This window comes from Aspergillus steynii (genome assembly GCF_002849105.1).
Source record: "Aspergillus steynii IBT 23096 chromosome Unknown P170scaffold_3, whole genome shotgun sequence".
Lineage (NCBI taxonomy): Eukaryota > Fungi > Ascomycota > Eurotiomycetes > Eurotiales > Aspergillaceae > Aspergillus > Aspergillus steynii.
Window position 1 is genome coordinate 1,433,902 of NW_020194400.1, and position 15,508 is coordinate 1,449,409.

The window sequence follows — 15,508 nt, forward strand, 5'->3', positions numbered from 1 at the left end:
GGTCTCTATGTATGAAGGATGATGTTTATTCTGATATTACTTAGTAATGATTTGTTTTGTTGATTGAAACGCTTAGTACAGTACCACCAGAGCCGCATCGAAATCTATAGCATAGCTGTGTGGTCTTTAGTTTGTGAATGTCTAGTGATCCATTTCTATCGTCGGGGAGACATTGACAACAGTTGACAGCCATCTACGTAATTCTCTGATGCGCCTATCCCCTAAACATCCATGACCTCAACAAAACCACTATATCCCAGCTAAGCGTTTTCCAGTCCGTAAGGATCATGGCTCGCCAGTCGATCAAGCAAAACTCCCCACCTTCGGTCCGAAGTACTCGCCCTCCGGCATCGCAAGCCGAGTACACGCCTCAGCCTCACAGCCCGACTCTGCATCATTGCCCCACCAGTCAATATGGTAGCCGTGATAGCTAACAGCGAAGAAAATCACCACGCTGGCCAACGCGATGGCCGTCGAGAAGGCCGCCGAAAGCACGTAGTTGTATTTAGCCCAGAACGCGAGGTATCGTGTGCGCAGGTATTTCATGCTGATGTAGGCGGGGAGAACGGCGGGCCACATGTAGGCTATGTTGTACTGTTTTATTCGGGTTGAGTGGATTAGATGGTCTGGTTTCATGGGCATGGGCATGTGGAGGGGGAAAGATGCATACCGGAGACCAATGGATGCCGCCGGCAAGGAGCATGACCGGGTGGACTCTGCGGAACCAATGGGTCTGAGGGACTCGTTTCTGCGCGTAGTAGAATACAAATGGAAGGGCCAGGCCGATGGGAAACGCAGAAAGCAAGGCTGTATATTGTCCGCCTGCGCCGAAGACCTTCTTGGCGCCGATGCTGCCGAAGAGCACCGCGGCGGTGAAGTATGTGTTGACACCGGGGCAGGTGAACCGGTCTTTTTGATTCCTGGGCAGATGTTAGTATTGAGCTTTCCTGGTTGTCATTGGGTCGTAAGCTGGTAATACTCTTCACAGAGATCAGGGATATTTCTGATCTGGAAGTTCATGACGCCGGTGCAGACAAAGGCAGAGACGAATACGGCAACGATCTGTGCCCAGAATGTCTGCCGCTGGGGGATCTTGACATAGTGCGCTAGTTTGAGGTCGTTGGCGAATTGAAGGGCGTGGGCGGTTGTGACATAGCTGGTTAATATGGTTAGGGTTTCTGTTGTACTAAGAAAGTAGGTTCTTCGTACCCAAAGCATTTGAAAAAGTTCATGGCTAGTGCATTCCCTGGTTGCCATGCACCTCCGATGAATTCGGCCAGCACACTGTTTGCATTGTAAGTGATAGTTCTGTCAGTGGCACGGATGAACTCACTTGAACTCAATGTCCATTCCGGTCGTGGCAGAGATAATACCGGTCGGGATGGTGAATATAAGGGCGAGTGCGATTCCAAAGAATACTACCCCCACGCTCGTCTACAGAGATATCTGTTAAATTCCCCATCTGTCTAGTGAGACAAGCAAGGCAGGATTCACAACTTACAAATGTAGGCCAAGCAGCTACGGCACCCACACCAAGAGCAATCGCGAAGACATTCAGGATCATGTACCACCACTCCGGAACTGGACTGTGTTAGTCCTTTGAACATATTGAGGATGTCAATGGACCTACCCTCTCGGTATACCGACATAAGCCTACTGTGAACGTCCTTGAAATCGTCCGTCTGTCTGCCTCTGAAGCTCCGAGCCAAGCTTTTGAAGCCCAAAACGATGTCATGCCGATGGTATAGAAAGGCGTAAGACACGGTCGCCGCATATAGCGCAAAGAAAAAGAAGTACATATTCAGGCTACTGGCAGCAAGGTAGACGGGTGAGTATTGCTGGTACTTACTTTCGTCCAGCCACCCACGGTCGTCGAGAATCATGGAGACATTGTAAGACTTTCCGAAATGGTTAAACATGCCGTTAGTGTTGATGGGGAGGTATCCGGTATGATATGCATTAGTCCAGTAAATTCCGATGATGACAATGCCACCAAGCAAGACACCAAAGAAGGTGTTGATAGTAACGTGGAAAGGGACGATCAATGGGTCAGCAACATGCGTGACAATATTCCAATCGAATGTCGGGAGAGGATTGAACCCTAGACCCTTCTTAATTCCGGAGATGGCGGTGAGGTTATAGTTTGTCGGGGCAATCCACGCCAGCCAGTTGAAGAGACTGAGAGCACCGAAGATATAGTCAGGGAACCAGAAATAGACGAACATGGCCGCGAAAGCAACCATGAAGAATCGAAACCGGGAGATGTTGAAGAATTTCCGGAACGGTCCGATCACCGAATGGTTCTCCTCTAGAAGACGTTAGAAAGGAATGATGAACCGGCAGGATGACAAACCATTGTGCAAGGAGCTATTCAGCGCAATTGTAACCAGGGACCTGGGCCACAGGCAAAATGATGGGTACACTAGAAATCGGCGACACAGACCGGCCAGACCAAACCCCATGAAATCAGTCGAGAGGGCGAGCAGGATTTGATAACCGAATGATCTCGCGTATGGCTGGTCAAAGTATCGTTCCAGCCATTGCGTAAAAACTGCCCATCGTTAACAATAGTTGACAGAAAGAGACCACGAGATCACATACTAATGTATCTGGAACTGGGTAAAGTCTTCCCCACATTGGCCATGATGGAGATGAGCATGTGTTCTTTCTTGTTGAACGGACCAGGATTCAAGCTATGGCGAACGCCAAAGACCTCAAATCCCACGTCAGGAAGGAAGCGTTCAGCGGCCTTTCCAACCGGAAATGCAAGAAATTGAACAATGGCGGCGTCGAGGAAGATGGATGGCTGTCGCACGCTGAAGAGCTGATTGATGAATGCCAACGCAATGACAAATCCTAGCCCAATGACCCAGGCCCGAATAGTGCCACAAGGAAGGCCGGGATTATCAATTGGATCTACTACCGCGCGGACCTCGGAGTATGGACTGTTGGATGTGAGTAGAGAGACCTCGATCTTGGCCATCTCGATTGCACGTTGATGTTTCTCGGGGGTTTCGAAAAGAGCTGCATTGCCGAGGAAAGCGTTCATGCGACCCCAGGCGCCGTGGGGGAAGTTTGGGTCGTGCGAATGAGCCTCCACAATTTGTTGAGCACGCTGATTTGTTCATGTCAGCATTGTTATTGGTGGCTTTCATTGACTTTATACCTCACGAGCATCCTCCAGAGTAAGATCACGCGCGTGTCCCTGAGCCGTGAGCACTTCATCGACCGTGGCAGAGAGACGTCTTTTCTATTAGTGCAAATCTTATACCAGCTCATTCATATAAGCCTACCTGGCCAGCTCATCTCCCTCAAGCTTCATGTCGAGGCCATCCGGCTAATAGTAAATTGTCAGATGAATTCATGAGAGAGCGTGTGAACAAACCTGGGCCTCCGCTGCCACAGCGGGCACAGCTTCAATCTTTTCATTTTCTCCTGTCATGGTCGTATGGAGCAACTCATCTGGCCACATCTCTTCAAGTATCCCAAAGGGGTAGCGCACCACCATCATATATGAACATCTGTCTACAGGCACAGAATGATGCCATGTTCTCCAACTATTTCTCGTTTCCCGGGATATGTATCCCCATTCTTCCATCATTCCCTTTTGCATGGCGTGCTAAAAGCCAGGGAAAAGTCTCACCCGCACTATAAAACGGTGAATTGAACGCTAGCAACAGAGAATTAGCATTGGTCAACAGAGGCTACCTGCGGGGGACTCACCTGTGAGTCTTCCATTTAATTTCGAGAATCGACTTGTCTAATGGCAGCCCATGCAGCGGTCTGCATACGTGACCGGGCTAATACCCTAGATTGGACGGTCGGGTCGCGCAACTTGCGTCTAGTTCCAGCTCACACGGAGACTGTCCTGAAAGAGGTTGGCGCTGCTGGTTTGATCTCTGAGCACTAAGAGCCGGGGGGTTGATTCGTCGGAAGCATGATAAGAGAAGGTAGCTCAATGCCTCACACTCTGCCAATCAAGAATTTTCCACGGCATAGATTCCATGACACAAACTGTTTTGTCCAGTCAGCAGAACAATAACAGGGATTGGAGGTTAAGACCGGCAGAGAAGCTGCAAGGGATGAACAAGACTGACGCATTTCCGACCCACAGTCGCGCAAACACGAGCGGCGCTTACCACCTGTCAAATAACTCCCACCCGAGAATAAATCTCGAGCAAAGTTCTTGAAATATCTGCTGCTATCTAGCCAAGATCACCTACCAAAGCGATCTCGGAGACTTTAGCGTCTGGTGACTCGAGGATGGCGTCGGCTACCAAGGGCGGCTTGCTGGTGCAATATGACTATCCCCAGCGACCAGCATTCCGCTCGCTGCGCCGCTGGCGTCGACCGATCAGCACGATGATTTTGATTGCACTTGTGGTATTGATTCACGTTGGACCATCCAGCAAGATTCTCCCTGCATCGACAACTCCCAGGAAGGACTTCCTGGAGGGCCTACACCAATGTCATGAGGTGCGAAACCGCACACAGAGAGATCGCACAGCGTCGACAGACAGACACAATCCTCGATGGAACCCAATTTCTGGGCAAAAGCAAGCCATCATCATCCAGAACGCGACTTTGTTCGATGGAGATTCCACCCACGATGGGTTGGTTGATATCATTTTGGACGCGGGTGTGATCCGGTCTGTACTTCCCACCCAGTTAAACAACCCGGTGCCCGATAATGCCCGCGTCATTAATGTACAGGGGCGTTTTATCACACCCGGGCTAGTCGATATGCACTCCCATCATCTCTTGCTTCCATTTCCGAAACTCCCGTCCACCAGTGACGTGAATGAGCGCCCACTCCTGGGGCCAATCACTCCGTTCGTGCGTGCTCTTGACGGCTTCAAGCCGTACGACCCGGCGATCAAGATTATCGCATCGGGCGGCGTCACGTCATCTCTGGTTCTACCGGGCTCAGCAAATATTGTCGGCGGCGAAGCCTATCTCGTCAAGAATTTACCGCGCCCGGGTCCGCACGGGGAACCCGTTGTGGAAGAGTTGTTGCTGGAAGATGGCCGTCCAGAAAGCGATCGGCAGAGATACCTCAAGATGGCCTGTGGGGAGAATCCGAAAGGTGTTTATGGCAATACCAGACTAGGCTTGGCGTGGCTATTGCGCGAGCAGCTTGAGAAAGCACGACAACTTCTTGATCGCCAGTCCGCCTGGTGCGACGCTGCATTCGCAATTGAAGAGACACCATTCGCTCAGAGTCACCGTATTTCGAGCTTCCTGGAGAAAGAAGGAAAGCGACCCGAATCGCTTGAATTCGAGACGCTCCTGGCACTCCTGAGAGGCGAGCTTAATGTCAACGTGCACTGTTATGAGCCGGAGGACTTTGAGCGGATGGCCGCGGTCTTGCATGAATTCGGTGTTCATCCTCAGGCTTTCCACCATGCACTTGAGGCATGGCAAGTACCGGAACTTCTGAAGAATTTAGAAGAGTTAGTTCCGTACACTTCACATTTGGACCAACAGCTCATCATTTCAGGAATATTACGATCGCCACGTTTGCCGAGAACGCGCTTTTCAAAGCAGAGGCCTACGGTGCGAATCTGAGAGGTCCGAAGATTCTGGATGACCATGGAGTCAAGGTTGCTCTAAAATCAGTAAGACCACGAGCTCTCCAAAAATAGGGGTCTGATTAACATGGTAAACAGGACCACACTGGAGAATGGAACTATGCCAAAGATCTGATGTAAGTCGAATCATTGCGATGTTGCATGTTTTCAATTGTCTGATTCAACCATAGTCACCAGGCGTCCGTTGCTCATTCGTTCGGTCTGTCGGAAGAAAAATCGCTTCAATCGGTGACATCAGTGCCTGCTCGGTCAATCCAGCAAGACCACCGTATTGGGTATGTTCGCCCTGGGTACGATGCCGATCTCGTCATCTGGGATGATCATCCGCTTCAAGTTGGTGCGACTCCCATTGAAGTATTCATTGACGGGCGCGCTCTTTTGGAACATGATGGCCTAGGCGAATTAGCTGAGAGGACCCTTGGCTTGACTCATCAAGCACCGGCAGTGCGACCATTGGTTTCAGACACCCAAAGAGATGACACTTGTGCGAAAGCCCAGAGACCTAATGCAAGAGTACTCTTCACTGGAATCAAGAGAGCGCTAGTTGACATTCCAGACCGTCTTGATCACCCAGAAGATCTTGTTCTTTTGGTTGATAATGACAAGGTTGCATGTTTCAATAAGAAGTCAGCATGTGTCGCTCATTACAAGGAGGATGAGGTCGCTCGCATTGAATTAAACAATGGCTATGTAACACCAGGGCTTGTGGCCTTTGCAAACAATCTCGGAATTCAGGCCATTCCGCCTGAGAGTTCTACCGGGGACGGAACGGTCAAAAGCCAAGATCTACTCAACGAACAGAAGAGCGTCCATTTCGCAAAATACGGTGTTCACCTCCACGGCAAAGCATTTACTAGAGCTCGAATCGGTGGCGTTACAAAGGCAGTCACGCCGCCACACGGTACTGGTATCCTTCAAGGTGTTAGTGTGGGGGTGCGGACAAGTGAAACAGCTACCATCTTGGAGGGAGGCATATGGAAAGACAACGTTGCCCTTCACTTGGCAATTGGTCAATCTGCCAAGGGTATGAACTTCCATCGGCGTTATTCTCTTCTAGGCTGACCCTCTTCTCTCCTTCCAGACGACAGCACTCCAACTATCTCTTCTGAGATTGAGCGTCTCCGCCAGATATTGGCAAAGGGTCAGGACGATGGTACTTATAGCTCGGGCATCTATGCACAAGCTGCGAATGGCTCACTTCCAGTGGTCGTTAGAGTGTTCAATGAGGTATTTCTGATTCATATCGTCTTTCGGTCTAGCTAGAAGGGAATCTAACCATCTTTGTCAGGACGATATTGCTCAACTGATACTGATTAAGCGTGACTTTAGCTCAGTCAAACTGGTAATCCACGGTGGTCATGGAGCTGCTCTAGTAAGAATCTATTAGCACCCCCGTCATTACTTCACATGATGTCTTGGAATGAATCAAAATGCTGACTACAACAGATTGCCAAACCACTAGCAGAGGCAGGAATACCGGTCATTCTCAGCGGTAACCACGGCGCCCCCGACAATTGGGAGAAGAAGAACGTCCTAGTAGGACCGCCACTCAGTGAAAGCCCCGCTAAGATCTTGGTAGAGGCCGGCGTTCAGCTGGGTCTAGCAGTAAGCAGCGACTCATCTATTCATGGCTTGGCACGAGAAGCTCGATGGGCTGGTAAATATGCCGGTCTGAGCGACGAAGAAGCTATTGCCCTTGTGTCGACCAATATTGAAGATATCTTGGGGGTTCGAGAGAGGAACACGGGAGGATCTCAGGCCTATGGAGATCTTGTTGTATGGGAGGGTGACCCTCTGAGAGGAGAAGGCTCTGTTGTTCTTTCGATTCAGGAAGATGGAAGAATTGCGGATTGTTGGCCTGACACTGTCGATGCTATTTTGTGAGGCTGAGATACGAGATCAGGGTCGATAGATTGAGCATCGTGAAGGAAATTTGGGACAAGGCAGGGAGAGGTAAACATTCAATATCACGTGGCAGTGTCAATGCCTAAATGTTTTGCCATCGTAGAATAATCAAGTCCAACCTTTCGTATGGCGCGATAAATAAGATTATCTAGACCAGTGACTTGAATTTCACTTCGCGTCTTCGGGAATATACTTCGTGTCTTGATTGGGAACATATCACGATGATAGAGACAAATATATATAGTAGGAATATAATGTTGTTACTATCGGCTAATAAAGACCAAATGGGCCAGTATGTATTGCAACGAGTGGCCTGCCCGAGCGGGGTACAGCTTGGCTCGGACGCCCATTCTTTAATCTCAAAACTTCACCACCAGCCCTTCAAAATCAATAGAAACGACGGTGCTGCGCCTAGTTCTATGATACTTCGCACTTCTGTCTTGAAATGGTCGAAATGGAGGTTCCTGACACACTCAAAGTAAGACAGTCCCCATCCCTTCCCTCGGACTATTTCAGCTGACCCAGACGACTCAGTCTGCAAATGGAGGAAACCCATCGGAGCCCAGGCAATTCCCTCTCGATGGCTGTGATATCTACCAAGTTTCCAATGAAGCCCTGACCGCACTGTTCAATACCGCCCCAGTCATCCATGATTACCAAGGGACACGTATTGTGCGTCTATCGAAAACACTAGTTCTCAAAGGCGGAAACTGTACTCGACCATGCGAGGCCAACATTCTTAACCTCATTGCCGAGGCACGGGTGCGAGAGAATCCAATCATTCCAGTGCCCCAAGTGCACCGAGTTCTAAACATCGAACCTGAAGAAATCTATGGCTGCAAGTGCCTGATCCTCATGGATTATATTGAGGGCAGAACGGTCGAAAAATGTTGGGATAGTTTAAGTCAGGCAGAACGTGTAGACATTGCCTCTCAGGTTGCTTCAACTATAAGTACTCTGCGGTCGATTCCACTATCTGAGCAACAGCAGCAACAGCCAGGTCCCGTGGGCTGTAAAAGCTGTGTGGCTCTAGGAAAATGGTTTGTTGATATAGGAGCTGGTCCATTTGATTCGAAAAAGGATCTGGAAGATTGGTTCAACCTGCGACTTATAATTACCAAGAAGTTTTACCAAGCGCCTGATACTACCCCGCCATTTCATTTTGACCGACTAGTTCTCACTCACTCGGATATCGCACCCCGCAATTTGATCTTGGGCACGGATGGCAAAGTTCACCTGATTGACTGGGGCGACGCTGGGATATACCCTGACGGATTTGAGGTCGCCTCACTCAAAGCACGGAGGTTCGAAGCGCCACAGTATACTGATATGTTAGTTGAAATGCTTTCTAGGACGATTCCTATGCATGAAGAGCTGTATCAACAATTGAGGTCGATTGTGTTTGCTCTAACCACTGGGCAATGGCTGGGAAAAGAGGTCCTTGATTATGAGAGGTCATGACAATATGCACATTCATGCATACATGAAGGAATAAACTTCGTTCGGTACTCTGATTCTCATTGTTGGGATATCCCTATGGTGGAAAGAGTTAAGACTACAGAGACAGACTGGAAAGGGTCATGGGGGGTACAACATAAATGAGCCGATAGTAAAGATACATTGACTAGCTCAAAAACAAGATGCATAAATAACATCTGTCAGCACACAAAACGAATGAATGTCATTGTCTGACAGCAAATATTGCGTATCCAACGGGCTGATATATAGTCCAACGGGAAAGGGGCTAGCCGGTATCAAGCTTCTGATTGCATTGGATGACGTCGGTGGAATATACTTGCATGGCTAGTTCAGCCACTCGGGTAACCATAATAGAATTGGCACTAGAAATGCCGAAATGACCCGTGGGTGATTTGAGATCTGATGAACAGACGAGAGTTCGAACCAGGAGACACAACTCCATCGGGACTAGATCACGCCATTAGTGCTTTCTAAGCGGGGCTAACCCGCCCGGGCTAGGCGTCAGCTGACCCCCTCCGCTTCCCCAGATTTCCCCGAGGCCCGTCCCGTCACTTCTGTGTGCGCCCTCAGTCTCCCGCCCAGCCTCCCCTTTGTCGCCCTCGTTTATTATGCCTTGATTGTATATATTGCGCCCCCGGTTGACGTGCTCTCGAGAATGAGCTTTAGCAGGAAGCGTGTGGCGTTGGCCTGTAATTTCTGTCGCAGCCGGTAAGCCCCAATGGCAATTCTTGCTCCCCCTTTCTCCGACCGGCACGAGTCGGGTCTGTATACAGTGTGCTAATCATACGGGTAGTAAGCGACGATGTGATGCTCAGAAGCCCTCGTGTTCCACTTGCTCCGAATTAGAAGTCGAATGCCACTACGATGACTTGCCATCCCAGAGGTGGGTCGACAATCGCCCCGCAGTTGACACATTGGTTCTCACCTTGTACCGTACAGAATCGATACGTCGGGGGGAACCCGGGAGATCCTCAGTCGCCTACGTGACATCGAATCCCTTCTTGAAAGCCAGTCTGAGAAAATAGCCGCGCTTTCCAACGGATCGAACGCACCTTATCCTCATAGCCATAGTGCAGCCACCCCACAAAGCCAATCGTCCGTGCCGATGACCGGAGTGCAATCCACAACAGGCATACAGTCTGCTTCATGGCCGTATCCAGGGCTGGATGTACAGTCGGAACTAGCGAAACTGCCTCCGTTGACAATACCAGTCAAACATAAGACATCCTCCAGCTACCTGCTGAGCTTGCCGTCCATGAAAGCACTAATCGGAGAATACCCGCCAGACCTGTTCTTCTTGCTGGAATCAAGGAGTCAATTGCCACCAGAACTGGCATTTGAGAATTTCTCAATGCCTAGACCACAATTAAATATCAGACGAGAAGTAGCCGACGACCTAGTGTCAACGTTTTTTGCGTTGGCGCACCCGAATCACCCGATCCTGGAGCAGGCCGAATTTGAGGAGATATACAATCAGTTCATGAAAGATGGCCCCGACTCCAGTATTGCGTCTGCACTCTGTATGTCCGTGCTGGCTCTCGGGGCTGTCGCTGCTTCTCCTCTCAAGGCTCCGGAATTTAAAACATCACCCCCAGGCATGGAATACATGCAACATGCACTTCCCACCCTCATATCGCAGTCGTCATGGTCGTTCTCGTACAACCTTCTGCTACCACAAGCTTTGGTTTTTGCCAGTGTTTATTTTGCGTACATTGTTCGACCACTGCAGAGCTGGAGACTCATTTACTCGGCTTCTACAATTCTCCAGTTCAAGCTCTCAGGGTACGTATGCGGCAAAGATCACCGGAAGGTTGGGCAAGGCTGACAGGGATGCAGAATGGATGCGCGGGAAGAAGGCCCAAATTGGCGTGAGAGTATCATCCGCCTCTTTTGGTCTTGCTTTCTTGTCGAGTGTGACCGCCTAGCAGAGTTGGAGCTACCACGAAGTGGACTGCAGCAGCTGACTGACGAAGTTAGCCTTCCTAGATGTTCCAATCTTGGTCTTATGCAATCGACCTGCTATTTGGCCGAAATATCAATTCGTCGACTACTCAATCGAATCCACAACTCACTATATCCCAGCAAGATGCATCTCTTGACTCTTTCATCTACAACTCTGATGACTCCGGACGAGTTCTCGATCGAAGATGTGACTTCCATGATCAACGTGTCTGATGAGCTACACGCACAGCTCAAAATGTGGCACTCCTCGATACCAGAGGCCTTTCGCCCAGTCCTGGGGATGGGAATCCCCTTAAACCCCACAAATCCTCGCGAGGCAATTCTCCGAATCCGGTACTTTGCTGCGCGACACATTATTTATCGACCGTTTGTGTTGTATATTGCCACACACGGGGTTGGAGGAACAACCGAGTCCATGATAGAGAAAGCAGGCATTTGCATCGAGAGCTGTCGGTACTATATCCACAACACCTCACAAGTCATGACCCAGCCAAGCCAATACACTTGGACGTTCTCCTTATCGTAAGTGCAAACCATGCCAAATGTGAGATTTCAGATATGCTGATCAAGGGGTGAAAATGAAAGAACCTTGGGTGCCATTGTGGTTCTCACGCTCGCTTCTCTTAGTGTTGATCTGCGGCATTTTGTCCCCGACATTGACGAGCTTCAACAACGGGCGATCAATAATATACGTCCGTGGGCATTTTCGAGTCTTGAAGCTGTTATTATCATTCTTGAGGATATACAGAGAAAACAACGATTGATATCACGTGTTTAAGTCGTCATTTCATGCAAAACGATGAAGTGGTGAGTGGCTAAAGAGCCAAACCAGGCAATCCAGAACGCCGTACATGCACAGATCGTTATAGCTCGCCTCCAGTGGGCTGAGCGATAATTTCAAGACCAATGTCGCTTCTCCAAAAGCTGCCATTGGGGTATGTGTATTTCTCCAACGCGTCTTCGGTGTATCCGGTCGAGTAGCCAGGTGCCAGAGGAGTGACGTAATGGGCGTCTTCAATCTTGGAGGGATGGCGCAAATTCTCCCGGTGGCTGTCCGCGTTCTCTAGCATCGACTTGCGTCCACTGATAGCAATGTAGTCGATCGTGCTCAGATGCGATGTCAACTCGGTCAAGCCCATGGCACCGTTATGAGGCACACATGGAACATCGAATTTCAGGGCCATCAGCATGACCGCCTTGGAATCGGTTAGCTTCGGCATGATCTTGGATGGTCTACCGGATGTCACTTACAAGACACTCATTGACACTGCCGAGTCGGACAGCGTCAATTTGACAGACGTCGGTGGCCTCGGCTTGCAGGAGCTGCTTGAATGTCACACGGTTTTGGGCAGCCTCGCCCGTAGCGACACCGACTCCGTATGGCTTCAGAGCCTTGCGGATCGCAGCGTGACCAAGGACATCATCAGGATTCGTGGGCTCCTCAATAAACACCGGCTTGAATTCAACCAACTGCTTCATGTAGTCGATCGCTTGCGGGACGCTCCAAACCTAAAACAAGTATCAGCGCCGATAGACTAGTATTTCGAACGGCTGCGCCTTACCTGGTTGGCATCAATCATAATCTGGTGTCCCTTGTCGTATCCCAGGACTTGCCTGACGGCCGATAGCCTCTCTCGATCAGCCTCGACACTGGTTCCAACCTTGAACTTGAAAACGGTGTATCCCGCGGCAATGGTCTCTTCAAGGACCTCTCGCATGCGATCTCCAGAGAATGCCAACCATCCCGGTGATGTGGTGTATGCCGGGACCGCTCTGTTTTCAAACGCCTCTCGCATGCGGTCTTCCTTGCCTTTTTGGGTTTTCTCTAGCATCTCGATACTCTCCTCCGGGGTAATCACGTCGGTGATATATCGGAAGTCGATGCACCTGACAATCTCCTCGGGGTTCATGTCGCAGACGATCTTCCACACGGGCTTGTCCAAAATCTTTCCCCATAGGTCCCATACGGCGTTTAGAACTCCGGCCACCGCCAAATGTGTGATGCTCTTTTCGGGACCGACCCATCGGTATTGGGAGTCGGAAACCATGTATCGCCAGGTCTTGCCCATGTTCCTGGTGAGCTCGTGCATCGTCTTACCCACAACACGCCGCGCGAAAATGTCGAGTGCCATGCAGACCAGCTCGCTTCCTCGTCCGTTGCTGAAAGCCTGTTTAACATGATCAATATTGAAGTCCCGTCTGACAACATTTGAATACAATGATTCCACTCACAATCCCGTCACCTATCAAACCGTCTTGATTCGTCTTCAGCTGGATGTACGGATGCGAGCCATTCGTGCCTTTGTGCATGGCATCAGATCCGACTCCATCGAGACTGGTAGGAAATCGCAGGTCCACGATCTCGAACGAGGTGATTGTGACATCGTGTTCGGTGACTTGGTGGGAGCCCATCATGAGATTTGACTGCAGCGACACAGGGCAGCAGGATGAAAGAATCTGAGCAGGAGATAATCTCGCTCCAAACGCGAGCAAGAAGATTCTTAAAAGAACGGGAAATTAAGTTCCGTTTCTACATCTGTGTCCCACTCCACGTGGATAAACAGCACAGCCTGACCTCGCGATGGATGAATCTCCCACGAACCACCGTCGGCCCCACATCGCGCACGGGCAGGTTCCGCGGCGGGGTTGCCGCCTCCCCCCGACGCCTGACAGAACGTTATCTACGAGGACATCTCCACGAGCTGATCGAGATCGGGGATACCCCCGGGGTAAGTGCTGCTGAGAGCTGAGAGCTCCGTCGGCGTCGGATGCTGAGGTACATCCGTTTTCGGTATGTGATATCAGTGGCGTGGCGTGGCATGGTGCCAACCATCCGCTTGCAGCACCTGCGTTTGAGAATGCCACATAAATCTCTTGTGCCAGACGAAGGCTGGATATTTCAATGGCACGGACACGACTTTCCATCAGCTGTCACCGACTGATATGACGTCCGCCTGACCCAGACCCAACTTCCAGCCCCGGCTTTGAAACAATTCGACGAACCGGCAAATCTCTTAACCCGCCCGCGGGAAAAATACGGGCTTGCTTAGACCACATGGAGCGCTCTCGACCGGCAAAGACATTACTCTTTGACCAATTTCTGATGATAATCCCGGTTTATCAAGTGTTAAGTTGACTGCAACCGTCATTCCGACATGCTTGGGGTGGAACGATATATTGGGGGACCCGTGGGTGCTTTCGACACGTTAGACGCCCAGGAGGTTGATGACAGCATCGAACATGGAGCTCCACTTCATCAGTGAGCGAATAGACTATGAATGGGGGTATGGTTGGTTTCATATGGCGTTCACATAGAATTTAGATTATATGCGGTTAGAATAATACTTTATTAGAGTTTCGTATCATCATGATTAGGATGCCTCGTTCATCTCGATAGCCTGCGCCACGAGATCTCTGACCGTTTCTCGGAAAGGCCGATAGGAGTACTCCAGCTCCTTGGCCGCCGTCTCACCATCCAACCCGTAACTCTCGTCAAGTCCCTGCTCCTCCAACATCACCTTCCCTCGGAGGGCCTCGAATTCCTCCGCCATGATATTGGCCGCCAGACCGTACGAGAATCGCTCCGGTGATGCAGGCGCATAGCGACGATTCCCCACCCCCGGCTTCAGCAACGCCTCGACATGCGCGACAGCCAGATCCCGCACGTCGATCCAAAACGGCACCCGGGCCACGGGCAGCGGGCTCGCTCCACTCGCTATCTTCCACAGCATGGCATTGGACTCGTTCAGCCGGTCCACACTCGGCACGGGATGCACCACCGGGCCAAACGTCATGGGCGGACACAGCGATACTAGGTCAAACGAGGGCTTCTGTTCCCTGACATACGTCCATGCCTCCAACTCGGCGAACTTCTTCGACCCGCGATACGCCACGACAGAGCTGGTCGCGGGATCGGCGGCCTCCTCGTAGCTCAGCGGGTTCCAGTCCTCCCCAGTGAATGTGAAATACGGCGGGCCCTTGCGATTGACGTCCAGGATGGAAGCGAAGGATGAGGTGAGCACGATGCGCTGGATCTGTGGGTTCGTGGCGGCGGCGTCGAGGATGGCGCGAACGCCGTTGATGGCGGGTCGGATTAATTCTTTCTCGTTGTCCGTCGTGTCGTAGGTAAATGGCTGTTTGGGAGGAGTGCGGATTTTAGTTCCGCTTCCGCGTTCTTGGAGGGGTCCGTGAGGGGTTGTTTGTTTGGGGGATGGATGCACTCACGCTGGCGGTATGGATCACACCATCCACGCCTTGCACGGCCTCAACCAGACCGCCTGGCTTCTCAAAGTCCTCGATTTGTACGAACTCGAGCTGTCCGGCGGGTTGCGGTCGCGCTTGGATCATAGCGCTGCCCTTGGCCAGCGAGCGCGTTGCCCCGCGCACCCGCAGCCCGCGAGATAGCAGCGCATCGACGATGTGGGCGCCAATGAAGCCGGTGGCCCCGGTGACTAGAATGAGTTTGGTCATTGTGAGCTGTTGGTATGCGAAGAGGATGCAGTTGCAAGTGAGTGAAGTTATCGCCGGTGTTATCAAGCATCACCCACTGATGGGCGCGGATGAGCGGCAGC

General features: G+C 50.9%; 6 protein-coding genes across 6 annotated transcripts; 3 read left to right on the forward strand and 3 right to left on the reverse strand.

Annotated features, from left to right (window-relative positions):
• Nucleotides 1-303: 303 nt before the first annotated feature.
• P170DRAFT_473938 (OPT oligopeptide transporter) lies at nt 304-3,442 on the reverse strand (the record flags this gene model as incomplete). The annotated part of the gene is made up of 12 exons (XM_024853091.1): nt 304-594; nt 671-920; nt 980-1,156; nt 1,210-1,284; nt 1,334-1,434; nt 1,502-1,581; nt 1,631-2,308; nt 2,354-2,551; nt 2,602-3,115; nt 3,167-3,245; nt 3,294-3,337; nt 3,386-3,442. The coding sequence occupies 12 exons, from the start codon at nt 3,440-3,442 to the stop codon at nt 304-306; spliced, it is 2,544 nt and encodes an 847-aa protein (XP_024705681.1).
• Nucleotides 3,443-4,004: 562 nt separating this feature from the next.
• Nucleotides 4,005-7,545, forward strand: P170DRAFT_454922 (uncharacterized protein; the record flags this gene model as incomplete). The annotated part of the gene is made up of 8 exons (XM_024851486.1): nt 4,005-4,016; nt 4,282-5,453; nt 5,501-5,618; nt 5,670-5,707; nt 5,762-6,615; nt 6,673-6,818; nt 6,880-6,963; nt 7,038-7,545. The coding sequence occupies 8 exons, from the start codon at nt 4,005-4,007 to the stop codon at nt 7,473-7,475; spliced, it is 2,862 nt and encodes a 953-aa protein (XP_024705682.1). The 3' UTR covers nt 7,476-7,545.
• A 405-nt stretch (nt 7,546-7,950) lies between these two features.
• P170DRAFT_445706 (uncharacterized protein) lies at nt 7,951-8,957 on the forward strand (the record flags this gene model as incomplete). Its single annotated transcript, XM_024850730.1, has 2 exons — nt 7,951-7,974; nt 8,031-8,957. The coding sequence occupies 2 exons, from the start codon at nt 7,951-7,953 to the stop codon at nt 8,955-8,957; spliced, it is 951 nt and encodes a 316-aa protein (XP_024705683.1).
• A 601-nt stretch (nt 8,958-9,558) lies between these two features.
• Nucleotides 9,559-11,715, forward strand: P170DRAFT_405401 (putative C6 finger domain protein; the record flags this gene model as incomplete). Its single annotated transcript, XM_024846584.1, has 5 exons — nt 9,559-9,683; nt 9,769-9,858; nt 9,915-10,757; nt 10,812-11,459; nt 11,523-11,715. The coding sequence occupies exons 1-5, from the start codon at nt 9,631-9,633 to the stop codon at nt 11,713-11,715; spliced, it is 1,827 nt and encodes a 608-aa protein (XP_024705684.1). The 5' UTR covers nt 9,559-9,630.
• A 3-nt stretch (nt 11,716-11,718) lies between these two features.
• P170DRAFT_381021 (enolase C-terminal domain-like protein) lies at nt 11,719-13,418 on the reverse strand. Its single transcript, XM_024845551.1, has 4 exons — nt 13,170-13,418; nt 12,500-13,105; nt 12,189-12,446; nt 11,719-12,133 (listed from the first exon to the last, which is right to left on the reverse strand). The coding sequence occupies exons 1-4, from the start codon at nt 13,350-13,352 to the stop codon at nt 11,801-11,803; spliced, it is 1,380 nt and encodes a 459-aa protein (XP_024705685.1). The 5' UTR covers nt 13,353-13,418; the 3' UTR covers nt 11,719-11,800.
• Nucleotides 13,419-14,268: 850 nt separating this feature from the next.
• Nucleotides 14,269-15,496, reverse strand: P170DRAFT_405408 (NAD(P)-binding protein). Its single transcript, XM_024846585.1, has 2 exons — nt 15,162-15,496; nt 14,269-15,070 (listed from the first exon to the last, which is right to left on the reverse strand). The coding sequence occupies exons 1-2, from the start codon at nt 15,405-15,407 to the stop codon at nt 14,309-14,311; spliced, it is 1,008 nt and encodes a 335-aa protein (XP_024705686.1). The 5' UTR covers nt 15,408-15,496; the 3' UTR covers nt 14,269-14,308.
• Between the last annotated feature and the right edge of the window lie 12 nt (nt 15,497-15,508).

What these genes read in the sequence shown, in the direction of transcription:
- P170DRAFT_381021 (XM_024845551.1), bottom strand. Translation starts at nt 13,352, where the DNA reads ATGATGGGCTCCCACCAAGTCACCGAACACGATGTCACAATCACCTCG. An exon ending in GTTTGATAGGTGACGGGATT is followed by an intron (nt 13,106 to 13,169) that starts GTGAGTGGAATC and finishes CATGTTAAACAG; the next exon opens with GCTTTCAGCAACGGACGAGG. An exon ending in TTATGATTGATGCCAACCAG is followed by an intron (nt 12,447 to 12,499) that starts GTAAGGCGCAGC and finishes TACTTGTTTTAG; the next exon opens with GTTTGGAGCGTCCCGCAAGC.
- P170DRAFT_405408 (XM_024846585.1), bottom strand. Translation starts at nt 15,407, where the DNA reads ATGACCAAACTCATTCTAGTCACCGGGGCCACCGGCTTCATTGGCGCC. An exon ending in GTGTGATCCATACCGCCAGC is followed by an intron (nt 15,071 to 15,161) that starts GTGAGTGCATCC and finishes CCTCCCAAACAG; the next exon opens with CCATTTACCTACGACACGAC.